At 37.0% G+C, this 19,037-nt stretch overlaps 1 protein-coding gene and 1 long non-coding RNA gene across 4 annotated transcripts in view; both read right to left on the bottom strand.

The window, feature by feature from the left end:
- The window catches only part of LOC125266805, a 55,345-nt gene extending 45,119 nt beyond the window's left edge, over positions 1-10,226 (bottom strand). For both annotated transcript variants that reach the window (XR_007184555.1, XR_007184556.1), the window contains exons 1-2: positions 9,794-10,226; positions 2,406-2,560 (exon numbers count right to left, since the gene is read on the bottom strand). This is a non-coding gene — a long non-coding RNA (uncharacterized LOC125266805). The remainder of the gene's footprint in view (positions 1-2,405; positions 2,561-9,793) is intronic.
- Positions 10,227-13,607: 3,381 nt separating this feature from the next.
- Positions 13,608-18,579, bottom strand: dhps (deoxyhypusine synthase). Of its 2 annotated transcripts, none has more exons than XM_048187787.1 (10): positions 18,422-18,579; positions 17,863-18,069; positions 16,229-16,384; positions 15,987-16,108; positions 15,810-15,906; positions 14,912-14,998; positions 14,722-14,827; positions 14,548-14,651; positions 14,337-14,462; positions 13,608-14,210 (listed from the first exon to the last, which is right to left on the bottom strand). In XM_048187787.1, exons 2-10 carry the CDS (start codon positions 18,055-18,057, stop codon positions 14,115-14,117), a joined length of 1,089 nt encoding a protein of 362 aa, XP_048043744.1. In that variant the 5' UTR covers positions 18,058-18,069; positions 18,422-18,579; the 3' UTR covers positions 13,608-14,114. The 2 variants fall into 2 exon arrangements, with proteins under 2 accessions (XP_048043744.1, XP_048043753.1); XM_048187796.1 differs by having other exon boundaries at positions 17,863-18,064; positions 18,422-18,551.
- Positions 18,580-19,037: the final 458 nt, after the last annotated feature.

The following is a 19,037-nucleotide window of genomic DNA, read 5'->3' as shown; positions in this document are numbered from 1 at the left end:
AATTGTTGAATAAAGTCGTTATTTTTGTTAGAAAGTATTCTCGTCGCTTCAAAACATTAAGGTTGAACCACTGTATTCACATCGACTATTTTAACAATGTCTTTATTACCTTTCTGGGCATTGAAAGTGGTAATAATGTTGCAGTCAATCAGAGATTAGAAAGCTCTCAGATTTCATCAAAAAATCTTCTGAAGATGAACGAAGGTTTTACTGGTGTGGAACGACATGAGGGTGAGTAAATAATGACAGAATTTCATTTTTGGCTGAACTAACCCTTTAAAGAACTGCATTAAAGATGCACTTTTATGAGGGTCATCACAGAACGATATCTAACTGGCCCCTGTGAATGATAAATCAGTCTCACACTGTTGTGATGTGGCTGTTTTTATCTTGTTAGTACAAACTTCATCTCAGATGTTTAGCACAATATACTACAAACAAGCCGTAACCTGAAAATAAAAATACCTTGGATAAACATCTTTTGTTTGTCTTGGAACAAATTCCTGCCAAACTGGGTGGGTTTTTTCATGTGTCGGACCACCTAACAACAGCAACGCAACCAATCAAAGTAGTATATAAATATTCACATTATATCTCATATTTTGAAAGACTCACTTTTACCCACCCATATTTTTTTTTCCAGAGTGCTTTTTTGTTCATATTTCATTGAAATTAACTAGAATTTTTTTTTTATTTAAAAATTTATTTTCATTATTTTATATTCTGACCTGTGAAGCTTTTTGACCTTTTTATTAATGTAATAATTATTTAATAAAGACTTAAATGATAAAATAAATAAATGTATTTAAAAAATAGGTTAAAATAAAATTCGGATACATTTAATGTTGGTGCTTTTTGACAGTTTTTTTAATCAGTGAACTTGTCTCTAACCCCTCTCATTACAGTGAAATGATTGGCTGAAATGAACATTGATCCAGGACCAATAAAAGATATTGACCCAGGAACACTTAGTATTACTAAAAGGACTTGGTTATAGGGATGCAAAGTTTATCTTTTTAGATGTTTTGTTTTCAGATGTTGGATGTATTTTGTAAGTTTGCAACTGTTAATCCTATTAGCGGAGCTGAAAAATGTGTGCATTAAATAAAAGAAATCTGAAAATCATCTCTTCAGTATGTGAGTTTTCAAAGTGAAATGGGGCAACTTGTTGCAAGAGGCCATATTATTGGTACCATAATTCAAAATAATAACAAAAGCATGATGTGTTCATGCAAATTGGAATAAACAGCAAAGACAAACTTAATGTCAAAGGTTACCAACAGGGATGTTTAGGACAGTTGCTTGACCGCACATGTCCGATCTGAATCTGAACTGGAGGCCCAGTTTCAACAAAAACTCAAATGTGGCAGATTAGCCATTTGGAAACTGTTTGATTCCAAGGCCCAAACGATGTATTAAACACAAAACAATGGGGGGAAAATTGTCCAGTGAGTCATCTTTTACCGTATTTCCTGCATCCAGGAAGGTTTATCTTACGAGAAAAGCCAAATGCAATGCCAGCTGTGAAACATGGTGGGGGATCTGTAATTGGACAGGCAGAAATCCTTTGGTAATTGGATCATGTAACAGGGACCCAGGGTCACAAACACCATCCTATCATAATGTTCCCATATATACGGCTAGAATTCAAGAGTTATTTTAGGAACGCCAGAAACTTCCTCCACTGGCTGCTTGATGCCAAACCAAAACATCATTGAACCATTACAGAAAGTTCTGAGGAACATAGTTTCTCCTTTCACTCTCAAATAACTGGAGGTTTTTCCTCGTGAAGGACAATGTGCTGCAGTTACTGTGAACGCAAAGTGTGGCGTCTATGAAAGACTGGAAGATATTCCATTATTTTATCCACCTCGTGTTGAAGCAGATCAATGAGACTAGTTTCATATTTCTGTCTATCTGCTTGTTTTTCTCCATGGTAAACTAATATTGTTGGCAAAAATGTTTTTGCTTCCCCCCATATATATGTGTGTGTGTGTCTTTATAAATATTGTTTAATTCATTTAGCTTAGTTATATTTAATATTATTTTATGTATACAAGTATTATATTAAACATAAATGTACACAATGGAAAATTTTTGTACAGCATTCATTTAAATAAATAATTGTATTATGTTACTGAATTAACGTGCTGGGAATCTAATGGGACTAAAAAATAAAATGTTTGGATACATTATGGTAATGAGAACTATGGAATATTATTTATGTCTTAATGCAAAATATAATTTTTATTTTGGCGTAATGTGACATGAGTCCTAAATACTCAAGGTTATTGTGACAGTTTCATTCTCCAAGTCTGTATCTCAGTTTCGTATGATTTTGATGCATGTTGCTTGTGTGCTGCTGTGTTGTTGTGCGTGTGCTGGTCTCTCTCTCTCTGTTCTACCTCAGTGTGCTGGTCTCTCTCTCTCTGTCTGCTCTCCATCAGTGGGCTTGTCTCCTGTGCCTGCTGTGCTGATAATCAGTGGATCGCTGCAGCTGGCTCAGTTCAGCAGGAACAGGGGCCTGGTCTTCTCTCTGTGGCCTTCTGCTCCAAACACACTGATAACACAGAGAGAGGACTCTTATCCACAGCACAAGCTACAGGTATGACAATGCAAATACTTGCATACTTATCCATAAATTCACTCTTTATAATGATAAGAACATTTAATATCCACACTTTGCCCAGGTATAATAATAGTTAAATAATGTAAACAATATAAATGAATTCATTTGTTTGATATGTACTGTATTTTCTATTTTAACACTATGAATAAAATACTTTTCAAAAATCCATCTTACTAGTGTGTCCACATTTTTTGCTCAAAAAAATTGTTATAAAATTGATATATATAAAATTAAAAGAAAGATTAAAACAGATTTTACATAAATGTAATATGTGTAAAATATTTAAATTAATATTTAAAATACTGATGTTTTGCATGGTTTAGCTTTTTTTTCTTTTTTGTGAAATAACTAAGAAATTACAATCAGTTATAAATTATAAATTACTATAAAATAAACAAATATATATTTATATTTTGTCTGGTAAAAATAATTATAATGTATTATATAGGTGTGTGTGTGTGTGTGTTCAACACTTAATGGGTTAGTTCACCAAAAAATGAAAATCATTTGTGTTTAATTAATTAATCATCATGTCATTAATTCCTCGCTGTTATTCACATCTTTGAAACACAAATTAAGATATTTTAAATTAAATCAGAGAGATTTCTGTCCCTGCATTGACAACCTACTCAACTACAACTTTGATGTTTCAAAAACTTCATAAAGTGATTGTAAAACTAGTCCATATGAATTGAGCGGTCGCTTTATATAATGAACAGATTGAATTTAGGTTTTTATTCACATATGGTATGAATATTGATCAGCAAGCATAAACAGAAGCTGAACTGCACTTGCATGACATGCGAGAACAAATCTCTTACTGAAGTTCAAACGTGCTGCGTAAAACACGAGAATGAACCTCACTGGTTCTTGATGAAGCTCAAACGTGCTGCGTAACATGAGAATGAACCTCATTGGTTCTTGCTGAAGCTCAAATGTGCTGCGTAACACACGAGAATGAACCTCATTGGTTCTTGATGAAGCTCAAACGTGCTGCGTAACATGAGAATGAACCTCATTGGTTCTTGCTGAAGCTCAAATGTGCTGCGTAACATGAGAATGAACCTCATTGGTTCTTGCTGAAGCTCAAATGTGCTGCGTAACACACGAGAATGAACCTCATTGGTTCTTGCTGAAGCTCAAATGTGCTGCGTAACACACGAGAATGAACCTCATTGGTTTTTGATGAAGCTCAAACGTGCTGCGTAACATGAGAATGAACCTCAATGGTTCTTGATGAAGCTCAGACGTGCTGCGTAACACACGAGAATGAACCTCATTGGTTCTTGATGAAGCTCAAACGTGCTGCGTAACATGAGAATGAACCTCAATGGTTCTTGATGAAGCTCAGACGTGCCGCGTAACACACGAGAATGAACCTCACTGGTTCTTGATGAAGCTCAGACGTGCTGCGTAACACACGAGAATGAACCTCATTGGTTCTTGCTGAAGCTCAAACGTGCTGCGTAACACACGATAATGAACCTCATTGGTTCTTGATGAAGCTCAAACGTGCTGCGTAACACGATAATGAACCTCATTGGTTCTTGATGAAGCTCAGACGTGCCGCGTAACACACGAGAATGAACCTCATTGGTTCTTGATGAAGCTCAAACGTGCTGCGTAACACACGAGAATGAACCTCATTGGTTCTTGATGAAGCTCAAACGTGCTGCGTAACACACGAGAATGAACCTCATTGGTTCTTGATGAAGCTCAAACGTGCTGCGTAACACACGATAATGAACCTCATTGGTTCCTGATGAAGCTCAAACGTGCTGCGTAACACGATAATGAACCTCATTGGTTCTTGATGAAGCTCAAACGTGCCGCGTAACACACGAGAATGAACCTCATTGGTTCTTGATGAAGCTCAAACGTGCTGCGTAACACACGAGAATGAACCTCATTGGTTCTTGATGAAGCTCAGACGTGCTGCGTAACACACGAGAATGAACCTCATTGGTTCTTGATGAAGCTCAGACGTGCTGCGTAACACACGAGAATGAACCTCATTGGTTCTTGATGAAGCTCAGACGTGCTGCGTAACACACGAGAATGAACCTCATTGGTTCTTGATGAAGCTCAGACGTGCTGCGTAACACACGAGAATGAACCTCATTGGTTCTTGATGAAGCTCAGACGTGCTGCGTAACACACGATAATGAACCTCATTGGTTCTTGATGAAGCTCAAACGTGCTGCGTAACACGATAATGAACCTCATTGGTTCTTGATGAAGCTCAGACGTGCCGCGTAACACACGAGAATGAACCTCATTGGTTCTTGATGAAGCTCAAACGTGCCGCGTAACACACGAGAATGAACCTCATTGGTTCTTGATGAAGCTCAAACGTGCTGCGTAACACACGAGAATGAACCTCATTGGTTCTTGATGAAGCTCAGACGTGCTGCGTAACACACGAGAATGAACCTCATTGGTTCTTGATGAAGCTCAGACGTGCTGCGTAACACACGAGAATGAACCTCATTGGTTCTTGATGAAGCTCAGACGTGCTGCGTAACACACGAGAATGAACCTCATTGGTTCTTGATGAAGCTCAGACGTGCTGCGTAACACACGAGAATGAAGCTCATTGGTTCCTGATGAAGCTCAAACGTGCTGTGTAACACACGAGAATGAACCTCATTGGTTCTTGATGAACCTCAACTGTGCCGCGTAACACGAGAATGAACCTCATTGGTTCCTGATGAAGCTCAAACGTGCTGCGTAACACATGAGAATTAACCTCATTGGTTCCTGATGAAGCTCAAACGTGCTTCATAACACACGAGAATGAACCTCACTGGTTCTTGATGAAGCTCAAACGTGCTGCGTAACACACGAGAATTAACCTCATTGGTTCCTGATGAAGCTCAAACGTGCTTCATAACACACGAGAATGAACCTCACTGGTTCTTGATGAAGCTCAAACGTGCTGCGTAACACACGAGAATTAATCTCATTGGTTCCTGATGAAGCTCAAACGTGCTTCATAACACACGAGAATGAACCTCAATGGTTCTTGCTAAAGCTCAAACGTGCTGCGTAACACATGAGAATGAAGCTCATTGGTTCCTGATGAAGCTCAAACGTGCTGCGTAACACACGAGAATGAACCTCATTGGTTCTTGATGAAGCTCAGACGTGCTGCATAACACACGAGAATGAACCTCATTGGTTCTTGATGAAGCTCAGACGTGCTGCGTAACACACGAGAATGAAGCTCATTGGTTCTTGATGAAGCTCAAACGTGCTGCGTAACACACGAGAATGAAGCTCATTGGTTCTTGATGAAGCTCAAACGTGCTGCGTAACACACGAGAATGAAGCTCATTGGTTCCTGATGAAGCTCAAACGTGCTGCGTAACACACGAGAATGAACCTCAATGGTTCCTGATGAAGCTCAAACGTGCTGCGTAACACACGAGAATGAACCTCACTGGTTCCTGATGAAGCTCAAACGTGCTGCGTAACACACGAGAATGAAGCTCATTGGTTCCTGATGAAGCTCAAACGTGCTGCGTAACAAACGAGAATGAAGCTCATTGGTTCTTGATGAAGCTCAAACGTGCTGCGTAACACACGAGAATGAAGCTCATTGGTTCCTGATGAAGCTCAAACGTGCTGCGTAACATGAGAATGAACCTCATTGGTTCTTGCTGAAGCTCAAACGTGCTGCGTAACACATGAGAATGAAGCTCATTGGTTCCTGATGAAGCTCAAACGTGCTGCGTAACACACGAGAATGAACCTCATTGGTTCTTGATGAAGCTCAGACGTGCTGCGTAACACACGAGAATGAAGCTCATTGGTTCTTGATGAAGCTCAAACGTGCTGCGTAACACACGAGAATGAACCTCACTGGTTCTTGATGAAGCTCAAACGTGCTGCGTAACACACGAGAATGAAGCTCATTGGTTCCTGATGAAGCTCAAACGTGCTGCGTAACACACGAGAATGAACCTCATTGGTTCTTGATGAACCTCAACTGTGCTGCGTAACACACGAGAATGAACCTCATTGGTTCCTGATGAAGCTCAAAGGTGCTGCATAACACACGAGAATGAACCTCACTGGTTCCTGATGAAGCTCAAACGTGCTGCGTAACACACGAGAATGAACCTCATTGGTTCTTGATGAACCTCAACTGTGCCACATAACACACGAGAATGAACCTCACTGGTTCTTGATGAAGCTCAAACGTGCTTCATAACATGAGAATGAAGCTCATTGGTTTCTGATGAAACTCAAACGTGCTGCGTAACACACGAGAATGAACCTCATTGGTTCTTAATGATGCTCAAACGTGCTGCGCAACACACGAGAATGAAGCTCATTGGTTCTTGATGAACCTCAACTGTGCCGCGTAACACACGAGAATGAACCTCACTGGTTCTTGAGGAAGCTCAAACGTGCTGCGTAACACATGAGAATGAACCTCATTGGTTCTTGATGAACCTCAACTGTGCCGCGTAACACACGAGAATGAACCTCATTGGTTCTTGATGAAGCTCAAACGTGCTGCGTAACACATGAGAATGAACCTCATTGGTTCTTGATGAAGCTCAAACGTGCTGCGTAACACATGAGAATGAACCTCATTGGTTCTTGATGAACCTCAACTGTGCCGCGTAACACACGAGAATGAACCTCATTGGTTCCTGATGAAGCTCAAACGTGCTGCGTAACACACGAGAATGAAGCTCATTGGTTCTTGATGAAGCTCAAACGTGCTGCGTAACACACGAGAATGAACCTCACTGGTTCCTGATGAAGCTCAAACGTGCTGCGTAACACACGAGAATGAACTTTTTTGAAGTGTAAAAGTGGTAGTTGCGTAGCTGTCTATGGACAGAAATCTGAAAGATTTCATTAAAGATATCTTTATTTGTGTTCCAAAGATACATGAAAGTCTTACGAGTTTGGAACGAGGGTGAATAAATTATGGTTCCTGAATATATACCATATACTAGAAGTTATCTTGATATATCAGCTAAATGGCTTTGAGCAGAATAATAAATGCTCTGACACACAAAGCCAATGATACCGTTCTCAAGGAGGCACTATGTGATCCAGCATATCCCAAAATCTGCTTTATGAATGTACAGTAACTGTGGCTCTGTTCCAACACCAAATAAACTGCCTGCGGAGGCGGTATTTTAAGGCATCATAGGTGCACTCCCGATATGAATATTGTGTCTTGTAAGACAGGTATCTCATTTTGGCCCGAAAGGCAGCATCACAAATATCAGGGGTGGCCAAGCTTGGTCCTGGAGGGCCACGGTACTGCAGAGTTTAGCTCCAACTTACCACAACACACCTGCCTGGAAGTTTCCTGTATGCCTAAACAAAGCCACTGGCCTAAAAACCTTGCTTAGCTGATTCAGGTGTGTTTAATTGGGGTTGGAGCTAAACTCTCCAGGACAGTGGCCCTCCATGAGCAGGATTGGACACCCCTGACATATAGCCTTCACGGAAAAGCTAAATGAGGGCCGAAGAAAAAAAAAACAGACAGCTGTTTGTGAAAACAGTTTTTTGTAGGCTATTTGCATTGCAGAGAACGTCATGTTTCTGTTCAGACTATACTTAGAAAAGAATGTCGTAAGTGTTATTTTTCAGATACTTCTCAGCACCTGTCCCTTTTGTTTGCTCATCATTTCTCTTCTGCTTCTATGTCACGTTCAATTCTCTGTGAAATTCCCCTAACGGTAAACAGTGAAATGTGTCAACGGCTTTCATTTTTATTCCAGCTGCGACTGAGGGCCAAACAATTGGAAAATACAGCAAGTGACCATGGAAACGAAAATACATACACATACAATACATACAAATACAGACATTTCAATGTTTGATCGCCAAGCCACAAGAGGAACTTTGGTCTGAGTTGATCTGAGTTGGTTTAGAAATCAGTTCTAAGAATAAACCTTATAAAGTGCAGCAGATACAGCAGCCTGCATTAACAAACAATACCTGCAAACATGTTCCTCTAAAATTGTATGAATTAAAATTCATTTCTAAAAAGAAAAAATACATACATCATGTATTAATATATAAATTATTATATAAATATATACATTTTTGCTGGTTTCATTTTTTTTTTGTCAAAAAAAAAAACATGAAAAATTATTTAAATTTAAATATAAAATATACAACAATTTAAAAAAAAACAAACAATAGTAATAAAAAATCTTACATACATATATTAAAGGTGCCATAGAACGCTTTTTCACAAGATGTAATATAAGTCTAAGGTGTTCCCTGAATGTGTCTGTGAAGTTTCAGCTCAAAATACCCCATAGATTTTGTATTAATCAATTTTTTAACTGCCTATTTTAGGGCATAATTAGAAATGCGCCGTTTCTGAGCGTGTCCCCTTTAAATGCTCGCGCTCCCCGCCCCCGGAGCTCGCAACTCTATAATACATTGCATAAACAAAGTTCACACAGCTAATATAACCCTCAAAATGGATCTTTACAAAGTATTCGTCACAGGGCCGTGCACAGACCTTTTGAGGGGCATGTGCCGAAACTAAAAAGGGGCACCCCCCCCCAACCCTAATAAATAACACAAAATAATAGTATCAAAAGCTTTATATTTATTCACTATTAATGACAGTTATATAGATTTTATATATATAGCAAATACTTAACATCGTAAACATTAACCATACTGTGTGACCATATATAATATGATTAAATGTTAATGAATTAAGTGTATCAGCAGATAGCCATCATAAATCAAATAAGAAATTTCTTAGAAATATATTTTACCTAGCTGACGAGGATCACTCGACTTGTGTCAAAGTCAAATGCAGTTATATGTGTGGAAATGTGCAATGTGCAAAAACATCATCACATTAGGCTACGTCATCATCAATAGGTTATGAGCGCTCAGTTTTTCCTGTTGTAAAATACGTTTGGCCAAAATCTCAATTTATAAAAGATGTAATACTACTGTTTTCACAGGCTATTTAAGGCTATTTGTATGCTATTGGCTATGACTAACTTAGATGGCAAATGCTAGCGCCCTTTCTCTCTCTCTCCGCCGCCGGTCTCAGGCCTCAAATGCATAAAATATGAAACTTTATAGACATACTAGTGTTTCTTTCGTAAAGACAACGACTTGTAGCCTAATTATTCAAACAACAAGATATTTATTTACCGTTGCAAGACGTTCAGCTGCTCTGCTGTGGAAGTGGAACTTCAGTTCGCGGCACTCAGGGGGCGGAGTTAAGAGGTTTGACTGACAGTTTGAGCGGAACCAAAACGATTTTGTCACAAGCTCTTTTTAATACCTTTTATTAGGCTAAATATATTTGTAAATCAGTCAGACATGCTTAAAGGGTGACGAATAGCATTGATTTATTGAAGAAAATGAATAAATAAAATAAAACACCTCCAAAAAAAGGGCACTTTGGAGTGTAAGGACAAAAAGGGCATATGATCTGCACAGGTTGAGCCCTAACTGTGCACGTGCCTGATTCGTCATGCAGCATGTATAATTGCAGTAAGTATAGTATTTATTTGGATGTTTTACATTTTATTCTGAATGAGTTTGAAGGTGTTCCGTGGCTAAAGCTAACATTACACACTGTTGGAGAGATTTATAAAGAATTAAGTTGTGTTTATGAATTATACAGACTGCAAGTGTTTAAAAATGAAAATAGCGATGGCTCTTGTCTCCGTGAATACAGTAGGAAACTATGGTAATTTTAACCACATTTAACAGTACATTAGCAACATGCTAACGAAACATTTAGAAGGCAATTTACAAATATCACTAAAAATATCATGTCATGGATCATGTCAGTTATTATTGCTCCATCTGCCATTTTTCGCTATTGTCCTTGCTTGCTTACCCAGTCTGATGATTCAGCTGTGCACAGATCCAGACCTTAATACTGCCTTGTCTAATGCCTTGAACATGAGCTGGCATATGCAAATATTGGGGGCGTACATATTAATGATCCCGACTGTTACGTAACAGTGTTATGTTGAGATTCGCCTGTTCTTCTGAGGTCTTTTAAACAAATGAGATTTATACAAGAAGGAGGAAACAATTGTGTTTGAGACTCACTGTATGTCATTTCCATGTACTGAACACTTATTATTCAACTATGCCAAGGTAAATGGCACCTTTAATATATAAATTATTATATAAATATGGGCATTTTAGCTGGGGTTTTTTTTTTCATTCATTCATTTCAGCTGTTTTTATTTTTTGCAAAAAACATGAACAATTATTTAATATAGAACAATTAAAAAAAAAACAATATTTATATAATGCATTATAATTTTTTATGTATTGTTTATGCATACATTTTTATATAATTCGTTTTTATATAATATTGTTAAAAATATATATATAATACTGTAAATGTATATATGTATACATATTTTAACAGTATTTATTTTGTTTTTTAATTATATTTATATTTTACCAGGTGCTAATAAATAAAAGGGGGGAAAAAGCATTCTGTTATGCATTATGAAATATTCCATTAGGCCTTGTTTAATGATGAAATATAGCTGAATGAGCGAGGCCACACATTCATCAGTGCTTTCATTCATGAGAGTCTGTAGTCCAGGTGTGGACAGCTCTGATGTAAATCATGTAAATCTGCTGCTGCTCATGTGGACAACAAGAGCGCCGGATGTTTGCTCACACTAAAGCGGTCTCTATGGCAACGAAGAAACCCGTCCGTCAGCGCGAGCAGATGGCTGCGTCAGTGTTCGCACTGACATCATCGCACTTCCTGTTTCTAAGAGGACAACCAGGGGGACTTCTCTCGTTATTAAGTTAACTAAAGTCACCTCGCGGACGCTTTCACCTTTAACGCATTTCAGCGGCGCCTTTTTGCTCGCTTATTAGACGAAATTACACCTTTGCAGGTTTGTGATGACATGAAGTAGTGGGGGGGCGGATCACCATGGGAACATAACAGGTAAACAGAGCGTCAGATAAGAAAATGAGGTGGCTGAGCAGATATTCTCACACTACAAGACATATAAACCAACCCACATATGAATAACCCTGCACTTTACACCTTCCTTCTGTTTATCTACACATTCAAAGAGAATTAGTTGGAAGTGCAGAATGCGGATGTTTATTGTTTGGAAGAAATAAATCAATATTTGCTCTGAATGACGTTCAGTTTGGCGTAAATCATTAACTTTTACATTTATTTATAATTTTATGAATGATAATAGCTATGCAAGTATTTATTACATCTTCCAGACCTTCTAAAACGGCAACAGGACTAAGGTGGACTTTATATAAGACAGCTGGTGCACATACTTTTCCGTTCACAGCCTTTGTGTAAATTTCCTCCTGATAAATCCTTCCACACACATAATAAATTGTATAGGGTTAGGAAAAAGCCATGTCTCTAGTGCAACACACAACTCATCTTCTGCAGGACTTTAATAAACATTCATCCCAGTAAAGCAAACACTTAGAGCAGGAGAGCATTTCCAAATGGGACTATAATGGGGAAAAATGGAAATCCGTAACGTTTTACTGGAATTTAGCCTAATGTGCTGCTGGGTAAGATCAGCTAAAATTCAGTGTGCTGGCATACTGAAACAAACAGGAACAAATGAAATATAGGATGAATATACTGGATCAGGGCTGCAAACACTCACGCTGTTCTCATGTCGCACTTCCATTTTCTCACGCAGTGAAACTGACGACAAACAAGACAGTGATGGCTACTTTTGATATAAAACAAAGTGTCAGCTTACAAATTCTTCAAGTTTTATTTCATTTTTAAGAAATTCAAACTATAAATACCGTTTTGGCGCTCTTTTATGTGGCGCGACGGGAGCGCGCGTTAACTGATCATTACTTCCTCTTTACTGCTAGTTGTGGCACGAAATAAATGCGAATGAACATCCGAGGGTATGTTGAAAGAAACTGTAAGCCTACAACTCAAATATAGCGTTTCGACCTTAAGGAAGTCAATAAAACAGCTTTTAAACAATATGTCGCCTAATTTTTACACATTAGCTACCTCAGAAAAGTAATTCTGTGCCCATAAACTGGTTAGCAAGAAAAATGTAGCCTACTCTAGAGAGAAGCATTTCGCTAAAAAAAAAAAAAAACCCACTTTATTACATAGGCTATCCATTATATATTTACTCTTATATAATTAAAATGTATTCTTTTATGGAGTTGTATAAAAAGTCTTTATTTTTATCCTTTAATAACAGGGTTCCCTGTATAGTGTACAACATTAGTAGAGAGATTTTTTCCTTGATGTTGCCTATTCATGTATTTATCCAAATGAATCATACTGAATCGCAAGCTTATGAATCATTATTCCGCCACAGGAATTATTATCATTCCAAGCTGAACTCAAGTTGGCAGTGGCTGCTAAATGCTAATGTGAAAATGAAGTAAAATGAAAACCATTCTGCCAAACAATATACATATTTAAACGAGTTTCAGTTTCATGTTGCATGTACTTGAATACACCTAGAAAATTGACCTACAAAAAAAGAAGAAGAAAACAAGAAACGAAAACGAGACAATGACAGGCTTTGCATGCAGGTTTCAGATAGGTACTATTTAGGCCAAGATAGATTACTTATCACTGAAAGTTCAAATGTGCAAAAAAGAATTCGAAACTAGGCTAACAGAACCAAGACATTCAATAAGTCATTGACATTTAGGTCAAAACACTTGATTTGTACACTTACTACAGCTGAGCAAATGTTATCACAATACATGCCGTTAACATCTCGACTACCGCTTTTCACAGAACAGCTAAAAACAGTATAAATCTCTACAGTTTCCCACTGTAATTAAATAAACTGTTTATACACTCCTGGCCAAAAGAAGTAAATCAATGTACAGTAGGGACTGGGAGACCGATGGATTACTGGTAGTGAATCACAACTGCCCTCTGGTGGCTTTAAAGTGATAGAACAATAAAGATGCATACATTAAGAGATATACATTACATACACAGAAATTTTCTTAAATTCTTTAATCTCATTCCATTCATATCCATGCGTTTTAACAGCCATGTAATAATTAAGTAATGTAGGTTATGGAATAAATGTACTCTTCATGGTGACATTTACCATATTTTTTTAATGGAGAGAACAAACATGCAGATAAAAGTAGTACTCAACACAACGAGGGATGAAATACAATAAAACAAACATTGTACCTTCTGAATTAGGTACAGAATTAAATATAAAAACTAGTGAGCTCAAGAAACAACTGTAAATATAACCTTGGAAATTTGTTTTGAACATATTTTACCTGACACAAACACTTGACAGAAAATTACATAAAACCTCTACATAATATACAAATGAAACACTGATGTCAATATTTGTTTAAATGGACTATTAGCCATGATTTTATGAATTTCAATAGAGCATTCAAACCATCTGCACAGAAAAACAAGCAAACAGGAAGAGAGAGATGAGGGGTAAAGTGTTTAAATAGGTTTTGCAAGAGAAAAGCACCATCAATCGCTCTTCTTCTCCTTGATCAACCTGTTGCCGTTGTGTGCAAAAGTTTCAGCCACTAAAAGTGGAAAGACTATAGAAGCATCAGCATAAACCTGCACAGAAACACAACAGCACAGTTAACCGGATCATCATATGTATGTGATATTTATAACATGCAGCATCAGATAAGAAGAATATGGCAGATGTGACTGAAGAGCATGCTAACATATGAATCTTACCTTTACAGGAGAAGCATCCATGCGGATCTTTCCCCAAGAGACAGCTTCATCTGGCCGGGCGCCGGAATCAGAGCCGTCAAACTCCTGCCCAGTGTTGACAAACACCGCAAAATCTGCTCCATTCCTCTGAGAGCCACGAAAAAACCCATGAGAATTTTTTCTTTTTGGGAAAAGTCTGCATCATTGTGCTTTTTTGGGTTCATATGATTACCATGAGATTGGCGTTGGAGATATGATGTTTGACGAGACCTCCACCCAGAATGATCATCCCTGTGCTCTTGGCAAACACGGCCTTGCTGTTCAACCTCCGAATATCTGAAGTATACAAAATCGTCATAATGAAATGACAAATGCCATTTGTGAAATAATCTCCAGATTGACTCACCCTCCACAATGTCAAGCACTAGTCCAGGGTTCTTATATGAGTGGAAGTAGATCATATCACCCAATGAGCCGTCGGTGAGAGCGGGACTAAACACTGGGATGTCATTCTGAAACAATCATCCAATCAGTAATATTTCAATTTGAGGAAGGACTGATAAAGTTGACTTATATGTCTTTAATTCAAACATTACCTTATAAGCCCAGTAGTACACAGAGTCTGGGTTGTTGATTTCTTTGCCAAGTCTGTGGATCATTTTGGAGGGTGTCCAGTGTGTGCCCTGATGTAAAAACATTTAACAATACTGCACATTCTCACTTACAAAAGAATTTTAATATGCAAGCCAAATGCTGAGCCACAGCAAATAAAATAAAATAATTTTTTGTTGTAGCACTATTTGGTATTTAACCAAAATGAAATGAAATAAAATAAAATAAAAAATTACAAATATTTTACCACCATAATTTAATAAAATAAAATAAAACGTAAAAACAATTTAACAATAATGCACATTCTCACTCAAAAAAAAAAAAAAAAGAAGCCAATACAAGCCAAATGCTGGGGCACAGCAAATAAAATAAAATATTATTTTTTGTTTAATCACCCCTGTTTTTGTTCCAGCACCATTTAGTCAAAAATAGACAATTTTACAGATAATTAACCACCCAACGTAATAAAATAAAATAAAATACATAAAATTAAATAAATTAAAATAAAATAAAATTCACCATTGTTTTTGTTCCAGCAACATTTGGTCCAAAATAGGCATTTTTACAAATATTTAAATGCCCAATTTAATAAAGTAAAGGAAAATATAATTAAATATTTACAAATATTTTAGCACCCTAATTTAATAAAATAAAATATAAGAAAAACATTTAACAATAATGCACATTCTCTCTCTCTCTCTCACACACACACACACTTTAATATGCAAGCCAAATGCTAGGCCACTTCAAATAAAATTTATATATATATATATATTTATTTTTTGTTCCAGCACCATTTAGTCCAAAATATTTAACCACTTTAACTTTTTTTTTACTCATTTTAATACAGTAAAGTAAAAAAAAAAAAAAAAAAATACTCACCTCTGTTTTTTGTTCCAGCACCATTTGATCCAGAATAGGCATCAGCCAGTCTTCAAACTTACAGTAATTTTCATTTGGTACCAGGAGATTACCTATTCTATGAGATAAAGTATAGTTACATTTATTAATAAATGCATTTAAACACCACAATCATCTAACCAGGAACCGTTTTCTTACCTATTAATGCCTTGCTGTCGTAGCTCTTTGCCTTTCAGACTGAACTCTCCAAGGTAAGTGGGTGCTAAACATTTTATAAAGTCTTCTTCAATCCCTCCTGCTGTGGTCACTATTACATCTACCTACAAAAATGAAATGAAATGGATTCTTTTCACTTCATAAGAAGAGAACAGATAGTGGCAGACCTGAAATAAAACAAAAAGCATAATAGTGCTTATTCAAAGTGACTGGGGTGGTCGTACCATTCTGTGCTGTGCGAGGTAGCGAATACTCTCTCGCACACCGGAGCTGATCAGGTTTGATGTGTAGCCCAAGAAGATGGTGCATCCCGAACCAGACTGATGTGAATCATCGCAGCCCTCGAGCTCCTCCTCCACTGGCTCCAGTCTCCTCTCTATCTACTCACACCACAGACACACATAAAGAAGCAATGCTGGAGCTCAAACACTTGATGTCATGGCATATACAGTGCAAACTTCTGAAAGTCAGGAATTACTCAATTACTTATTAGACATGTCAGGGTTCTTTAGAGATATAATGTTCCAGCAAGTCTGCTTAATCAATTACCAAAGAAGCATGTCAAAAGTATTCAGGAAAATAAGATTTTCTTATCAAGGTGATAAAATGTTGTGTAGCAAAAATGAGTACACCCTCCTAAAAGTTACTAAATAAAACAAAATAAAAATTTCCTGGTGTAAGTTTAAGGAAATGTTTGATCAACAAGTAAGTATGTTGAACCAACACATTTAAAGAGAAGTAATTTCTTGACAATTAAAAGTGTTATATATCCCACTGAATCATTCTCAGACTTAATGCTGACAACAATGAAACCACTTGGGAGAGAACTGTCAGGAGACTTATTTCTTAGCACAAAAGAGGACAGTGGTACAAGAAGATTACCAAATCATTGTTTTAAGTGTGAAAATATAGCAAAAGTAACACTTTAAGACTTGTGACAAGGCCCCTGAAATAATCAGGCCTTCATTTTAAGCTTTCATTTAGTGATGAGGGATTTTTCTGCTAGATAAAGAGCAGGAGAAATACCAAGCGAGTGTCTCAGAGCCAGAAGAGTGACTGTTTATCTCACAGAGTAAGATGCAGCCTGCAGAAATGACATTCATGGTTGTTCTCACTGAAACAAACTACTGTAGCCAAAGCCCAATAAAGTCAGTTAGCCATTTCCAAAGGCCATATTTACAAAATATAGATTGTGTGAATCAATACTCTGGTCTCATGAGACCAAATCAATCATTTTGCATCTAACAGCATCCAAAATGTTATGGTGTTGCTAGAGGAGGAGTACAGTGAGAAGTACCTGGTTCCCACAGTAAAGTTCAGTGGGAGTAAAGCTCTTACAGTATATAGGGATGTATGAGTGCTGAAGGTGTGAGGGATATATATATATATACAGTATATTCTTTTATGTGCTCAGTTTATTTGAGAGTAAAAACAGTAACATTGTGAAATATTATTACAATTTAAAATAACTGTTTTCTATGTGAATATATAAAAAAAAAAAAGTAATTTATTTCTGCGATTTTCAGCATCATTACTCCAGTCTTCAGTGTCACATGATCCTTCAGAAATCATTCTAATATGATGATTTATTATCAAGAAACATTTATTATCATTATCAATGTTAAAAACAGTTGTGCTGCTTCATAATATTTGGGAAACTTTTGTAACATTAAAAATTTACTGTCACTTTTGATCAATTTAATGCATCCTTTCTGAATAAAAGTATTAATTTCTCTCATTGTTTCTTTCTTTCCTCCAAACTTTTGAATGGTAGTGCATCATGGTTTCTGCAAAAATATTTTTAATAAAGTATAACCCGTGTTTGAGTTAGTGAGAGGAGAGAGCAGCAGTCGCTCACCATCTTATTGATCTCCAGCACGGCCTGACCGAAGCTGCTGGCCTGGAAGCCCGTGGTGAGGAAGGACTGCAGCAGGGCTTTATGATCCACTCCCTGGTTGAAGTCATAACCTATAATCTGGGGCATGTCCTCCGGCAGAGGGCTGCTCTCCTTTAAAACTGCATCCCTCGCCACAGAGGGAGCCTGATGGGCCATGATCAGCCTGATCTACCGCCACAAAACACCTTATATTACTTATATTACTATACACACTAGTTTAATACAGTTTACCAGGGTACAGACAGCGAACATTGGTGCTGAATGACTACAGTAATCATTTACTATGGTATTTATATGGAGATTCAAAGAATACCATGGTTTTACAATGGTACAATTCATATACTACCACAGCTCTCTTCAACAAATCATGTAAATGTTATCTACTCAAAACAGTTTGAAGGCATCGCAGAATTTCAAGTGTCAAAAATTGATCTCAAGTGTTACATAACGCAAAGATAAATAAATAACTATTCTATTTGTTTTCTGTTTATTTGTATCTCTAAAACAATATTCCACTCACCCCAGCTGTTAAGTATGTAATTTGTTAATGTAGTTTATCGCTGATCTCACTCACAGCACCGCACACTTGAGCATCCACATGTTCTAAACAACTACGGCAAGCGCGGCGGTACAAACTAAATACAAAACGCGAAGTGACCGAAGTGACCTCCTTCTGTTTTATGTATATGCCGAGACTGTACCATAAAAACAGGGTATCATGGTGACGTTAATGTTGTACAAATACAGTTAGATCATTTCAGTTAGATCATGGTTAATTGTCAATGAGCAGTAGGCTATATATCAGAAAAATAACAAAATAAAATCAATAGAAATAAAAATATTTTAGTATAAAACATGTATTAGTATTAGTATTAACATAAGATTTATATATTTAAGATGTTTGTGTACTTTGACCATAAAAACACTAATGTATTAGTTAAACAATAAAATACAGCAAGAAGTGGCGGTAACACTTTATTTTACAGTGTCATTGTTACAATGTTACATATAGTCACTGTAGTAATAACTATAAATTATGCATAATTACATGCAGTTAACCCTAAACGAAACCCTCATCCTAACCTTAACCCTATATAGTAAGTACATGCAGTTAATTGTTATTACTCAGTATTGAA

Source organism: Megalobrama amblycephala, linkage group LG1 (assembly GCF_018812025.1).
Source record: "Megalobrama amblycephala isolate DHTTF-2021 linkage group LG1, ASM1881202v1, whole genome shotgun sequence".
NCBI classification, from domain to species: domain Eukaryota; kingdom Metazoa; phylum Chordata; class Actinopteri; order Cypriniformes; family Xenocyprididae; genus Megalobrama; species Megalobrama amblycephala.
This window is presented reverse-complemented; position numbering and strand designations above follow the sequence as displayed.